Source organism: Paroedura picta, chromosome 2 (genome assembly GCF_049243985.1).
Source record: "Paroedura picta isolate Pp20150507F chromosome 2, Ppicta_v3.0, whole genome shotgun sequence".
Lineage (NCBI taxonomy): Eukaryota > Metazoa > Chordata > Lepidosauria > Squamata > Gekkonidae > Paroedura > Paroedura picta.
Window position 1 is genome coordinate 181,589,681 of NC_135370.1, and position 14,673 is coordinate 181,604,353.

The 14,673-nt window shown below is 51.0% G+C and overlaps 1 protein-coding gene across 3 annotated transcripts in view; it reads left to right on the forward strand.

The window, feature by feature from the left end:
- MROH2B (maestro heat like repeat family member 2B) overlaps positions 1-13,085 on the forward strand; it is a 56,610-nt gene extending 43,525 nt beyond the window's left edge. For all 3 annotated transcript variants that reach the window (XM_077324043.1, XM_077324044.1, XM_077324046.1), the window contains 8 exons: positions 558-669; positions 1,353-1,499; positions 2,250-2,423; positions 6,479-6,634; positions 7,520-7,651; positions 8,383-8,485; positions 11,715-11,780; positions 12,784-13,085. In XM_077324043.1, coding sequence (XP_077180158.1) covers positions 558-669; positions 1,353-1,499; positions 2,250-2,423; positions 6,479-6,634; positions 7,520-7,651; positions 8,383-8,485; positions 11,715-11,780; positions 12,784-12,983 — 1,090 coding nt within the window. In that variant the 3' untranslated portion in view covers positions 12,984-13,085. The remainder of the gene's footprint in view (positions 1-557; positions 670-1,352; positions 1,500-2,249; positions 2,424-6,478; positions 6,635-7,519; positions 7,652-8,382; positions 8,486-11,714; positions 11,781-12,783) is intronic.
- Positions 13,086-14,673: the final 1,588 nt, after the last annotated feature.

A 14,673-nucleotide genomic window follows, 5' to 3' on the forward strand; every position in this document is an offset into this window, starting at 1 on the left:
CAAAACTCAAAACATAAATTACAATAGAAATGAGAAACATGGCAGAATATTACCCCACCCTATGTCTAGAGGGGGAAGAAGGAATGTTAAGATGACTCGAGTTGTTGCTTAACACTGTTGTTGCTTAATGCTCTGGCCAGTGTCCATTTTGTTTGTCTAACCATCATGCTCTTTGTCAGCCTGATATCCTTTGACCACTGACCAGTCCTAGCATAATTGCTTTCTCTAACGAGTTCAGTGGCATGATATGGTCAAAGTAAGTGATCCAGAGTTTTGTGATTTTGCCTTCCAGTGATAGATCAAGCTTTATGTGCTCTAGTATTTCCTTGTTTGTGACTTTTGCTGTCCACAGAATCTGCAGAAGCCTTCTACTCACATACATATACTGAAATATTTGAAAAAGTGGTTGAACAAGATAAATTCCTTCAATCTACTGTACCAGTAACCAAATTGTTAGTGATTTAGCATTAGCATTGCTACTGATCTCTATCGAGGGAATTATAGATGATAACATCAACTTCCATTTTTATTCCACCATCATTCCTTTTCTATTTCAGTCACTTGGTTCAGAGAGGCCTTCTTGACAAGGAGATCATTGAACATGTCCTGGCTTGGATGAATTCGGGGTCTGAAAAACTGCGTCTAACCAGCATGGCATTTTTTGTGGAGGTAAAAGGCAGAGCCGTGATGGTTTGGCATAAGGACATAAGAGAAGCCATGTTGGATCAGGCCAATGGCTCATCCAGTTCCACACTCTGTGCCACAACATGGCCAAAACCCAGGCGCAATCAGGATGTCCACCTACAGGGCCAGAATCCCAGATGCCCTCTGGCCCTCCCAAGCACCAAGAATGCAGAGAATCACTGCCTCAGACATAAGAAAATAAGAGAAGCCATGTTGGATCAGGTCCAGGCTAACATTATGGAGGAAAATTCCTCTTTCTCTACTCTCTCCGCCCCCATGTATCCCCCTTCCAGTTGTCTCTTTTCTAATCTGAGAAGTCCCATACTTCAATTCCTCATAGGGAATTGTTTTCAAATAAGGAATTGTTTAAATGCTTTAATGTTCTTCTGTTTACAGCCTTGAGGACCATGACTGGGCAGAAAGGCAGAATCAAAATGTTTTAAGTAATAGTTGAAAAATATATAAATATAGATCTACATGGAATAAAAGGGCGCCTTTCTCATCAGGTGTAAGTCTGCATGCCTATCAGAAGATTTCATTTCACCATTGCCAAACAAAAGCTCCCAATTGTGTGCTTGGTCCGTATTCCTTCCTTCTTGCATGATATCACAAGGTTCAGTCATGGACGTTCAAAACTGAGTCATAATGAACATGTGGTCACACGGCAGGCAATCCGGCATCCCGCATTATCCGAGAGAGAGCAGCTGCAGACCATCTTCCCCATCCTCGTGGAGAGGGCAGGGGACCATCATCCCAGCATCCGCCAGATGGCAGTCAGAGGCCTGGGCAACATACTCCTCGTAGCTCCTGACAAGGTCAGATCCAGTCGCTTAACATTTACAGCAGAGATTCCCAATGAACCCTGGGATTACATGAGAGCTTCCCAGGGATTATGCGGTAGGAGTGAGCACTTCGGTGCAGTTCGGCTGCCTCTGCGATCACTGAAGCCCAAGGCGGCCAGCGATGCAGAGGGGCAGGGTAGCGCCAGCATCAGTGCGCCAGCTGGCACACTAGCGCCAGCACCGCCCCTCTGTGCTGTGGTGCTGGCTGCCTCAGGATTTGGTGATCACTGAGTGCTCACCCCTATTATGTGGCCTTCCCAGAATTTGGATCACTGCTGACATCACTAGACTTCTCTTATTGCTCTAAAGGCCTACTCTCTTTCTCCACAACGGAAACAGTAATCCAGGGGTAGTCAAACTGCGGCCCTCCAGATGTCCATGGACTACAATTCCCAGGAGCCCCTGCCAGCATTCGCTGGCCATGGACATCTGGAGGGCCGCAGTTTGACTACCCCTGCAGTAAACGGTCGATTGATTGATTGGCTGGATCCCACATCGAATTTCCTTCCCCACTTCTGGGAAGAGGCATGTCACCACTTCCGGAAGTCCTCGAAACCTGAAAAGTATTTCAGAGGCTCTTCCATGGTCAAAAGGTTGAAACAAAGGGGTGTCCCAAGGTTGTTTTGGAGAATGGCTCTTTGCAGTGGGAGAAAGTCAGCACAGTTGATTTGTAAGGTCCAACCTGTTATATGGCAACAGCAGTTTTCGTGTGTGTCCTTCCAGGTGAAGGGAGAGAAAAAGAACATCATGAAGATTCTCCTGGGTGCTTTGGACGATACCCAGGTAGTACGAGAGAGCCTCCAGGTGCTGGCTGTGGTTCTTCTTCACCTGAAGCAGAAGGATGTGAGCTCATTCTTTAAAAACATCACCAAGCGGACCTTAAGCTACCTGGATGACGTAAGTGGGCATGCCTAGCTGTACCTCTCCATCATATTTTATCATAAAAGTGCTCTGCGCTCCACCGCCACCAACCAGCTAAGGATCCCTGGCCCTAAAGAAGTCCGTCTGGTCTCGACCAGGGCCAGAGCATTCTCTGTTCTGGCCCCCACCTGGTGGAATGAGCTCCTGGAGGAGATCAGGGCCCTGACGGAGCTTAAACAGTTCCGCGGGGCCTGCAAAAAGGAGCTCTTCCGCGAAGCATTTGGCTGAGACCAGACGTAATCAACAGCGACCGAAGGGCCCCTGCTCCCCCCCCCCGTCCCCCTTCAGAATTCCACCAATAAGCCCTGGACCTGTTTGTACAGTTACATTGTTGTGTTGTTATAGTGCTATTGTTATATTGTACTGTTACATTGTTATCTGGTTACAACTGTTATTATTATAAGGTTATAGACCGTTTTATGTATTGTTCCTTGTTATATGTAAACTGCCCTGAGCCTCTGGGGAGGGCGGTATATAAGTATGATAAATAATTAATAAATAAATCTACAGCCTCATTGGTTCCCCAGAAGAGATTTTCTGTATTATGCCTGACCCATCTCCCTCCCTCCCTCCTTTAAAACATTGTTACACTGCCTTTCCACCTAAACTAAGGGTCCATCTGCCATAACGTGGACAGCACAGGCTAGCCACATTTAATTAGATCTTGCAAGTGAAGCAGCATTTGCTCTGATTAGGACATTATTGTTACTAAGATGTATAAAATTTTATTGAAATTTGAAAAAGAGGAAGAATCCGTGAAAGAATGTATGCTAAAATGGGCAAAAAAATGTTGGACATAGTATACAAATGGCACAAAGAGAAAATATGAAGGGATTTAAATTTACATTAAACTCTAGCCTTTGTCAACCAGAAGTGGTGCCATCATGTAGAATATGGTTGGGAAGCATGGGTGTGCACATACCAACCCAGAGCCCCTCCCCTCCCCTTCCCATCCCTTCCAGGTTCATCACTGGCCATTTTGGGAGTGAAGGCAGGTCAACATGACCATGTATGGTCATATCACCTGATAAATGTTTAACACATTTTAAAAATATATTAAAAAGTAATGAACTCCCACCCATTCAGGAAACCCTAACGAGGCCATCAAGAAACCCCAGGGTTACACAAAACCCTGGTTGAGAAAACGTAGAATCATAGAATAATAGAGTTGGAAAAGGGGCCCATGGGTCATCTAGTCCAACCCCCTGAACTATGCAGGACACTCACATCCCAATCGCTCATCAACATGTTCTAATCTTTAGAAGAACTTTTATAAAATTATGTATTGTTGGTATTTATCACCTGAAAGATTATCAAAAATATACAAAGATATATCTAATACTTGTTGGAAATGTGAATAACATGAAGGGACATTTTTTCATCTTTGGTGGATATGTAAGAAGGCAAAAAAATGGATACAAAGACTTGCTTTAATATAGAATATACTAAAGAAGATGAAGAGTTGATTTTATACCCTGCTTTCCACTGCCTGGAGGAGTTTCTAAATGGCTTACAACCACCTTCCCTTCCTCTCCCCACAACAGACACATAGGTAGGTGGGGCTGAGAGAGCTTTGTGAGAGTAGCACTATCAGGGCTGTGATGACCCTAAGGCCACCTAGTGAGCTGGATGTGGAGGAGCGGGGAATCAAACCCAGCTTGCCACATTAGAAGGCACTGCTCTTAACCACTACAACCCCCTGTAAACAACCCTTTTTGGGATTAAGGGGGGAAAGAATTCGAAAAACAATAGAAGTGTGTTTCTGTATATGATTAGAGTAGCCAGAGTGTTATGTGCTCAAAACTGAAAAAGGTCATTATTACCCATAATAGAATAGTTGAGAAAGACTGTAGAATTGGCTGAAATGGCCAAGGTCAAAGGTAAAGGTATCCTCAAGTCATGTCTGACCCTTGGGGTGACGCCCTCTAGCGTTTTCTTGGCAGACTCAATATGGGGTGGTTTGCCATTCCCTTCCCCAGTCATTACCGTTTACCCCCCAGCAAGCTGGGTACTCATTTTACTGAGCTCGGAAGGATGGAAGGCTGAGTCAACCTTGAGCCAGCTGCTGAGATCAAACTCCCAGCCTCATGGGCAGAGCTTCATATAGCCTGTTGGCTGCCTTACCACCCTGCACCACAAGAGGCTCCAAATGGCCAAACGTACTTCTTTAATTAAAGAAAACACAACAACAATACAACAACCATACAACCATAGAGTTAGAAAGGGCCATACAGGCCATCTAATCCAACCCCTGCTCAACGCAGGATCAGCCCTAAGCATCCTAAAACAACCACAGCATTTGTAGTTACGTGGAAACATTTCATGTACTTTCTGCATGATACAAACAAAAATAGCATGATGGTTTAAGGCGATTCAGGGGAGAAACTATGAAAATACAGGGGAAAGGAATGGCTTTAATTTGTTAATATATCATCATAGAATAACAGATAACGCTTTATAATTATCTTTAAACCGCCCGTGGCACCGCGGGCGCCACGGACTAAATAAAAGGCTAAGGGTTTCTGAGGCGGGATGTGTCCGTGATGAGGAAGGGTCCGAATTGGACCCTTCCTCTGGACAGACAATTGGAGGGACCAATCGGCAGGCGCGCAGCGCCTGCCGATTGGTCCCTCCGATTCCCACCACAACAATTGCGAGCCGCGCACAGCGCGGCTCGCACTTGCTCCCTTTGCCGGTGCCCTGGTGTGTCGGAGGCGCAAAGCGCCTCCGACCCATCAGGCCGGCCGCAAGGGAGTCCCTTGCGGCCGGCCTGACGCAGCTCGCCGTCTCAGCCTGTTGACCGAGCGAGCCTGGGACCCCCCCAAGCCACAGTGCCATCCCGCGCCGCCTGCACAAGGGAACCGCCGCGGCCTCCCTCCTTTCCTCCCTCACTGCGCTTTTGCCCAACGTGCGGCGGTGGCGGCCTGGCTGCCTTGCAGGCTGTGTGCCGCTCCGCCTGCCTGCTTCGAGTGAAGGAAGCCGCTGGGAGCCGCTGCCGCTGCCGTGAAAGGACGCAGACAGGCGGGGAGACGAGCTGCATCGCAGCCCACAGGGACGGCCGTCTGGCCGAGCGTGGCGCGCCTCGCTTCCCCGGGGACCCTCCGGCCCGGCTTCGGTGACCGATCCTCTCCGCCCGCAAAGCGCCTCGCGATCCGCCCCCCTCTGCGCTCCATAACAGCCGTCCGCCCGCCGCCATTACCTCCAAGCCTTCAAGGCCGCAGGTCGCCGCTGCCGCTAACATCGCCCCCCGGCCCAGCCAGCCAGCAGCGGCCGGCGGGCAATGCTTCGGGACCGCCGCCGGCACTGATGCGACCCACCACGGAGTGCCAGCCGCCCAGCTCCCATGATGCCGGCTCAGGCTGCTCCCGCCTGCCGCACACGTGCAGGACGCTCCGCTGCCGCCCATCACTGTTCGCCCACCGGACCTGCCCACCAGCAGCAGCCGGTGGGGGACACTTCGGCCCACCCGGCGGCGCTGCCGGCGCACTCCACCACGCGGCCCAAGCTGCCCACCTCCAGCGCCGCTACATCCAGCCACTCACAGCCTGAGTGCCCAGCCAGCTTCCCAGCCGCAGCCCGTCCACTTCCTCCTGCCCTCCAGCATGCCCGCCGCTCGCCCCCCAGGAAACCAGGTAGGCCGCAAGGTCCCACCCCTCCCGGACGTCCCCGGACTTCAAGAGCCCCGCCGCACACCCGTTACGCCCTCATCGCGTGCCGTCCTAGCGCCCGCTGCATTTTGCCTACAGCGGGCTTATTTTCTAGTCATAGATAAAACTGGAAGCCTCTTTATGTCTTCTTTCTCTTTTTTGCTTTTACTTGTCTTTTCCTACTTGGTATTTGGTAAAATCTTTAATGAAAGGGGGCTTTTTTTAAAGAAAAGAAATAGTTGTGACAGTAGAACTCAAATTGGATAGTCACATCTCAACCTAAGTAAAGGGGCCACCTCTAGCCTATAGATATGAATTGGTGCCTGTGCTTCACCAGCATTTAAAACCAAACAACAAAAACTCTGTGTGGTCATCCGGCTGTAGGACAATCCTGATCTCCGCTGTGCCTCCCTGCGGCTGTTTGGCGTCCTGGCCACCTTGGCGAAACCCAGATTCCAGGGGTTTTTTGCTGACCAAGTGAGGAAGAATCTAGTGCCGCTCCTGATTCACCAGCAAGATCCCAGTCCCCAGGCGTCCGAGGTATGGCATTCTCCTCTGCACGCTTGAATATCAAAGGAATGTGCTTCTTCTTGGCGGGCGGACATGTCATAGGCCTTCTCCTGGTAGGGCTGTGGATACATGGGCACCCTGGAGACACGTGTTGCCTCATACTGAGTCAGGTTCATGGTCCATCAAGGTCAGAAGTGTCTACTCTGACGGGCAGCTGCTCTCCGGGATCTCATGGAATTATGAAATCCTAGAGTTGGAAGAGCCATCTAGTCCCACCCCCTGCTCAGTGCAGGCTCAGCCTCAAGCATCCAGGAGAAGGATCAGTCCAGCCGCTACTTGAATACTGTCAATGACCTCTCAGACAGTCACTTACTGCATAGTCCTTCTAACTAGAGATGCCGGGGATTGAACCTGGGACCTTCTGCATGCCAAGCAAGGGCTTTTCCACTGAGCCATGGCCCCTCCCTAATTAATGCGAAGGCAGGAAGCTGCTCATACTGAGTCAGATCATTGGTCGATCCAGGCCAGTCTTTCCCATCCCCTCCTGCCTGGCCCTTTTTCTGCACACCCAGCGGAAGCTCATCCACTCCCTCATAAAAGAACAGATGAAGCTGCCTTGTACTGAATCAGCCCAATAATCCATCACTGCCCGCTCAGGTTGGCAGTGGCTCTCCAGGGTCTCTGGCTGAGGTCTTTCCCATCAATTACTACTTGGACCTTTCAACTGGAGACGCTGGGGATTGAACTTGGGACCTTCTGCATGCCAAGCAGATGTCCTGCCAGTGAGCCTCAGCCCCCTCCCCAAAGTAATATTGTTCGTGTTGGTTTTGTTTGCATGAGCAAGGTCCCGCTCCTCATTTGTCACTCCGGAGGAACCTCCACAAATGCCTGAGAAACTTTTTATCTGTTTCGCAGGCATGCCGAATCGCGTTCCTGAAGTTGGTGCCATTTCTACCTAAGAGGAAACTGAGGGCCTGCCTGGAAGAGCTTCATCCCACAGCCCCCTTGAACCTCCCATATCTGCATGTATATCTCTGCAGGCAACTGGTAAGAAGGAGGGGGAGAAGAGAGACTGCTCATTCAAGGGCAGGGGGAGACCAGAGGCAGAGGGTGGGACTTTGGCTAGCCCATGCATCTTCCTTGTACAGAATCAGGCGCTGAACAGGATTAGAATCATCGAATCCTAGAGCTGGAAGGGTCCAAGAGGCCATCTAGTCCAACCCATGCAATCTGAAAGCTCTGCCCATGAGGCTGGGAGTTCGATCCCAACAGCCGGCTCAGGGTTGACTCAGCCTTCCATCCTTCCGAGGTCGGTAAAATGAGTACCCAGCTTGCTGGGGGGTAAATGGTCATGACTGGGGAAGGCACTGGCAAACCACCCCGTATTGAGTCTGCCATGAAAATGCTAGAGGGCGTCACCCCAAGTGTCAGACCTGACCCAGTGCTTGCACAGGGGATACCTTTACCTTTTTTATACCTACCTATCATGTGTCTGTCTGTGTGTCTGTCTACCTGCCTATGTAGCATCTACCCAGCATCTATCAATCATCTATCTTATCATCTACCTATCTACCTACCTACCTATCTATCTACCTACCTGTGTCTGTCTGTGTGTCTATCTACCTACCTAGCATCTATCATCTATCTACCTACTTATCTACCTACCTACCTATCATGTGTCCGTCTGTGTGTCTCTCTGTCCACCTACCTATCTAGCATCTACCTATCTCAATCTTTGGCCCACCATCTTATGACTATTTTACGTGTGCCTCTTGCAGGTCAAGACCAACCCAGAGATGAGGGGGGAGATCTTGCAAAACACGGCAGCGTATTTCACAAGCAGCTGGGAAGAGACCCGGACGGTAGCCCTGGACCTGTCAGGTGGGAGAGAATCATAGAATCACAGAATCATAGAGTTGGAAGGGGCCATACAGGCCATAGAATCATAGAATCACAGAATCATAGAGTTGGAAGGGGCCATACAGGCCATCTAGTCCAACCCCCTGCTCAACGCAGGATCAGCCCAAAGCATCCTAAAGCATCCAAGAAAAGTGTGTATCCAACCTTTGCTTGAAGACGGGCAGTGAGGGGGAGCTCACCACCTCCTTAGGCCACCTCTTGCTTGCGGGGTTGCGATGGGAAAGAGCAGCTGGTCACAAGGGATTCAGGAGCAATTATGGTTCTTTAAGATCTGGGGACCTCAACAGGGTGCCCTTGGGCCCCTGGGGGATAACTACACCTTATCTGGTGCCCATCAGGTGTTGGCAGAAAGTGGGGGGGAGACACTGCTGAATGGCCCTTGGGGATCCGATTGGTTGTTCCAGCTTAAATAACATTGTCTTAGTGTCAGCGCTCTCCCAAATGTTGGTTCTATTCTCTGTCTCATCTCTCTTTCCAAGTTTATTATTTTAGAATCTTAGAATCACAGAGTTGGAAGGGACCTCCTGGGTCATCTAGTCCAACCCCCTGCACTATGCAGGACACTCCCAACCCTCTCGCCCATCCACTGTCACCTGCCACCCCCTTAAACCTTCACAGAATCAGCCTCTCCGTCAGATGGCTATCTAGCTTCTGCTTAAAAATCTCCAAAGATGGAGAACCCACCACCTCCCGAGGAAGCCTGTTCCACTGAGGAACCACTCTGACTATCAGGAACTTCTTCCGGAAGTTCAGATGGAATTTAGAATCATAGAATCATAGAGCTGGAAGGGACCTCCTGGGTCATCTTGTGCAACTCCCTTTAGATGCAGGATATTCACAACTATCTGCCTACCCAGCGTGACCCCAATTCCATGCCCAAGTGATTCCCCCCACCTATCAAAAATGTCCTGGCCTGCAGGAAATTCACTTACCATTTCAATTACCTTATTTTCCCCGGCACTTGGACTTACTGGGGAGGGGATTGGCTCTGCCTTCTTTGGCTGCCATTTTGTGGTTGCATCCTTCCCCCTGTGTCAGGTCTCCAAAGGTTCCCACAGAACATCGGAAGGGCCCTACTGGGTCAGACCAGGGGTCCCTCTAGTCCAGCCTCCTGTCTCACACAGGGGCCAGCCAGTTCCTCTGGAGGGCCAGCAACAGGGCAGAGAGGCCGAGGCCTTCCTAAGGACATCAGGAGAGCCCTGCTGGGTCAGACCAGGGGTCCATCCAGTCCAGCCTCCTGTCTCACACAGGGGCCAGCCAGTTCCCCTGGAGGGCAAACAACAGGGCAGAGAGGCCGAGGCCTTCCTAAGGACATCAGGAGAGCCCTGCTGGGTCAGACCAGGGGTCTATCCAGTCCAGCCTCCTGTCTCACACAGGGGCCAGCCAGTTCCTCTGGAGGGCCAGCAACAGGGCAGAGAGGCCGAGGCCTTCCTAAGGACATCAGGAGAGCCCTGCTGGGTCAGACCAGGGGTCCATCCAGTCCAGCCTCCTGTCTCACACAGGGGCCAGCCAGTTCCTCTGGAGGGCCAGCAACAGGGCAGAGAGGCCGAGGCCTTCCTAAGGACATCAGGAGAGCCCTGCTGGGTCAGACCAGGGGTCCATCCAGTCCAGCCTCCTGTCTCACACAGGGGCCAGCCAGTTCCTCTGGAGGGCCAGCAACAGGGCAGACAGGCCGAGGCCTTCCTAAGGACATCAGGAGAGCCCTGCTGGGTCAGACCAGGGGTCCATCCAGTCCAGCCTCCTGTCTCACACAGGGGCCAGCCAGTTCCTCTGGAGGGCCAGCAACAGGGCAGAGAGGCCGAGGGCTTCCTAAGGACATCAGGAGAGCCCTGCTGGGTCAGACCAGGGGTCCATCCAGTCCAGCCTCCTGTCTCACACAGGGGCCAGCCAGTTCCTCTGGAGGGCCAGCAACAGGGCAGAGAGGCCGAGGCCTTCCTAAGAGCATCAGGAGAGCCCTGCTGGGTCAGACCAGGGGTCCATCCAGTCCAGCCTCCTCTCACACAGGGGCCAGCCAGTTCCTCTGGAGGGCCAGCAAAAGGGCAGAGAGGCCGGGGCCTTCCTAAGGACATCAGGAGAGCCCTGCTGGGTCAGACCAGGGGTCCATCCAGTCCAGCCTCCTGTCTCACACAGGGGCCAGCCAGTTCCTCTGGAGGGCCAGCAACAGGGCAGAGAGGCCGAGGCCTTCCTAAGGACATCAGGAGAGCCCTGCTGGGTCAGACCAGGGGTCCATCCAGTCCAGCCTCCTGTCTCACACAGGGGCCAGCCAGTTCCTCTGGAGGGCCAGCAACAGGGCAGAGAGGCCGGGACCTTCCTAAGGACATCAGGAGAGCCCTGCTGGGTCAGACCAGGGGTCCATCCAGTCCATCCTCCTGTCTCACACAGGGGCCAGCCAGTTCCTCTGGAGGGCCAGCAACAGGGCAGAGAGGCTGAGGCCTTCCTAAGGACATTAGGAGAGCCCTGCTGGGTCAGACCAGGGGTCCATCCAGTCCAGCCTCCTGTCTCACACAGGGGCCAGCCAGTTCCTCTGGAGGGCCAGCAACAGGGCAGAGAGGCTGAGGCCTTCCTAAGGACATCAGGAGAGCCCTGCTGGGTCAGACCAGGGGTCCATCCAATCCAGCCTCCTGTCTCACACGGTGGCCAAGCAGTTCCTCTGAGGTTTTCACACTGGGAGCCAGCATGGTGCTGTGGTTAAGAGTGATGGCCTCTAATCTAATACTTTAACAATAAAATTAACAACAAAATTATATTAATAATAATTTATTGTTATTGTTATTATGTAAATGTTATTGTTACCACCTTAGTGTTACTTGAATGATGTTACCTGTACTATTTTGTTGTTTCCTGTAAACCGTCCTGAGCCTTCGGGGAGGGTGGTACAGAAATGCAATAAATAAATAAATCTGGAGAGCCAGGTTTGATTCCCACTCCTTCACATGCAGCCAGCTGGGTGACCTTGGGCCAGCCACCTTCTTAATAGAGCTGTTCTTGCAGAGTATTTCTCCCAGAGCTCTCTCAGCCTCACCTCCCTCACAGAGTGTCTGTTGTTGGGAGAGGAAGGGAAGCCAATTGGAAGCTGCTTTGAGACCCCTTCAGATAGTAAAAAGCGGGGTATAGAATCCAGTTCTTCTCCATAAACAGACCAAGTCCCCAGCGACCTGACCTTCCATTTTGCTATTTTGCATTCTGCCAGGAGTCATTCTGGAAAGCATGGACCTCCCAGGCCTAGAGAACTCTTTTCAACTACAACTGCTGGACTGTAAGTTAACTCACAACAGCATCTCGATGCATTTACGGTGAAGCGTCCGTGTACTCCTGGGTCCCAACAAACCCGTCCGTTCTCCCCTTCTATTCCCCCGCTGTGTGATCTAAATAAGAGGCAATAAGAACATAAGAGAAGACCTGTTGGATCAGGCCAATGGCCCCTCCGGTCCAACACTCTGTGTCACACAGGGGTCAAACCACAGGGTCCATCAGGACGTCCACCAGTGCGGCCAGAATTCCAGAAGCCCCCCCCCACTCTTGCCCCCCAAGCACCAAGAAGACAGAGCATCACTGCCCCAGACATAAGAACATAAGCGAAGCCATGTTGGGTCAGGCCAGTGGCCCATCAGGTTCTTCACTCTATGTCACACAGGGGCCAAAATCCAGGTGTCCTCAGCAGGTTCACCTGCAGGGCCAAACAGAGGTATAGAACTGTAGCTCTCCAGATGTCCGTGAACTGCAATTACTATCAGACCCTGCCAGTATGGCTCATGGTAACCGTACTCCATGGACATCTGAAGAGCCACAGTTTGGTCCCAAAGAAGCACGCCGGACTTCAACAAGGGCCAGAGCCTTCTCGGTCCTGGCCCCCACCTGGTGGAACGAGATCAGGGCCCTGACGGAGCTTAAACAGTTCCACAGGGCCTGCAAAAAAGGAGCTCCTCCACCAGGCATTTGCTTGAGGCCGACCGACTCCCAGCATCTGCTGGTCCCCCCCCTCCCCATCTGCTGGTCCCCCCCCTCCCCTCTCCTTCCATGACTGAACAATTTGATCTCCCCAGGGATATGTCAGTGTTGTTGTTCACGCCATGTTGTGTTATGATTGTCACCTGACAGATTGTTATCATGCTCTATGTGATTTTGTACAACGTTCTATGTAAACCGGCCAGAGCCGTAGGGAAGGGCGGTATAAAAATCCAAATAAATAATTAAATAAATAAATAAAAACCCTTCTAGGAAAAGCAGCTCATGGAGACCTGCTCCCTCTGAAATTTCAGCTCTTAAAGTGCTCCAGGAAGACCCGAGCCCCAGAGTCCAACAGGCAGCAGTGGATGTGGCCGCCTACATCACACAGAAGTGGGGGGAGAGAGGGGACACAAGAGGGGAAGGTGCAAGACAAGAACTCACCCCAACATGCAAGTCTCTACCTGGGACTGCAACAGAAGCTCCGTCGGTCCAGCAAGAGCTGCGTGAGTGACCTTTCTCTTATGTCCTCATCACAACGAAGCTTGTCAGTTGTAATTCTGCAAGATCTACCGGCCCCACTTGGTGGCCGGCAACTGTTTACAGAAGGAATATGGAGATTTTGTGTGTGTGTGTCCGTGTGTCGGTGTCAGTGTGTGTGTGTATTTACACTCTCAGACTCACCATCTCAGGGTGGTAGACAACAGTTTGAATTTTCCTTGACAGCAAAACAAAATCACATTAATAACAGACAAAACTTTAAGAGCAGCAAATTAAAAACAGCTGTCAGCATCGGCAATTAATTGCTTTTATTGGTCGCTAGCATAGATGTCAAATAGGAGGTAAGAGTCACGGTGAGGGGGAAGGCCCAGATCTTTGTTGTAAAATGGTATTCTAGCTGGCCTGTCAAGTAAATGAAGAACTGCCCCTCTGGGCTTTACCTGCACGGAGCTTTTATTCCAATCCCAGGTCGATTCAGTCCCTGCCAACTCCACTGAATGCGATTTTTGATTTTGTCCAATTTAAATTTTCCCTCTGCAACAAGCATGATTGATCTGGAGTGACCCTACCTTTATCCTGCAATATCCTAGAATGAATATAACCCTCAATATTTGAAGGATCGGATTGAGACAGCAAGAGAAAGCACGCGGAGCTCTGCCTGTTTCAAATTTGGGGCTGAACTCGGTGGGGGAGAAGCCCTGATTGGCCAGGGCGTCAGTTCCTGGTTTCCAGGCTTAAAGGGGAAGCCCTAACTTTTCTCAACAGAAGATCCAAAAGCCTAAACTTCTCTCAGTAGAGATTTGCCTCTTGGTTTTTTTCTTCCTCCTCTGTTGTCTCCAATCCTCCCCCTCCCACCCTTCAAGAAAAGAAAGAGATTCCTGCTGTGCTTGGCTCCCCCCCCTTCCCTTCTGAGCTTCTCTAACCACGTGCAGAACACTTTTCTGTTTCAATGGAGGGAGGGGGAGAGGAAGACCCGAGTTCAAATCTATCTGGATTCAGCAGGATCCACAACAGAATAAACAAAATAAGTGCAAATTCACCCCTGGATAAGGCCAATAGTCTTATGTAGTCCAGCATCTGCCTTTGTGTCACCTGGGAGCGAAGCTGAGATGTCAGGGGTGACACTGTGGTTTTGGGGCAAAACTCTATGGTAAGAAACTAATTCTACCATATAGGTTTTTCCCCATAAACCAGAGCATCATCCAGAATATTCTGCTATAGATTCTGTCTAATCAAGCTGCGGGGGAGGGGGGTGGGGGGGGGAGAAGGTAACTGTTCTCGGAAGAACCAGGGAAAGCTTTTTAACAAGCCCATCAAGAGACAGGAACAAATACAACTGCTTTTATTGCAAACTGGAAACACTTTACTGGCTTTTTGCAGAGCGGTGCAAAGAAGGAGTCGGTAACTTGCAGGTTTGCAGAATGTGGGAAGAGAATTACAAATGAATTTGTAATAGTTGGTAGTTTGGTGTCGTGGTTAGGAGTGTGGACTTCTAATCTGGCATGCCGGGTTCGATTCTGTGCTCCCCCACATGCAGCCAGCTGGGTGACCTTGGGCTCGCCACGGCACTGATAAAACTGTTCTGACCGAGCAGTGATATCAGGGCTCTCTGAGCCTCACCCACCTCACAGGGTGTCTGTTGTGTGGAGAGGAAAGGGAAGGCGACTGTAAGCCACTTTGAGCCTCCTTCAGGTAGGGAAAAG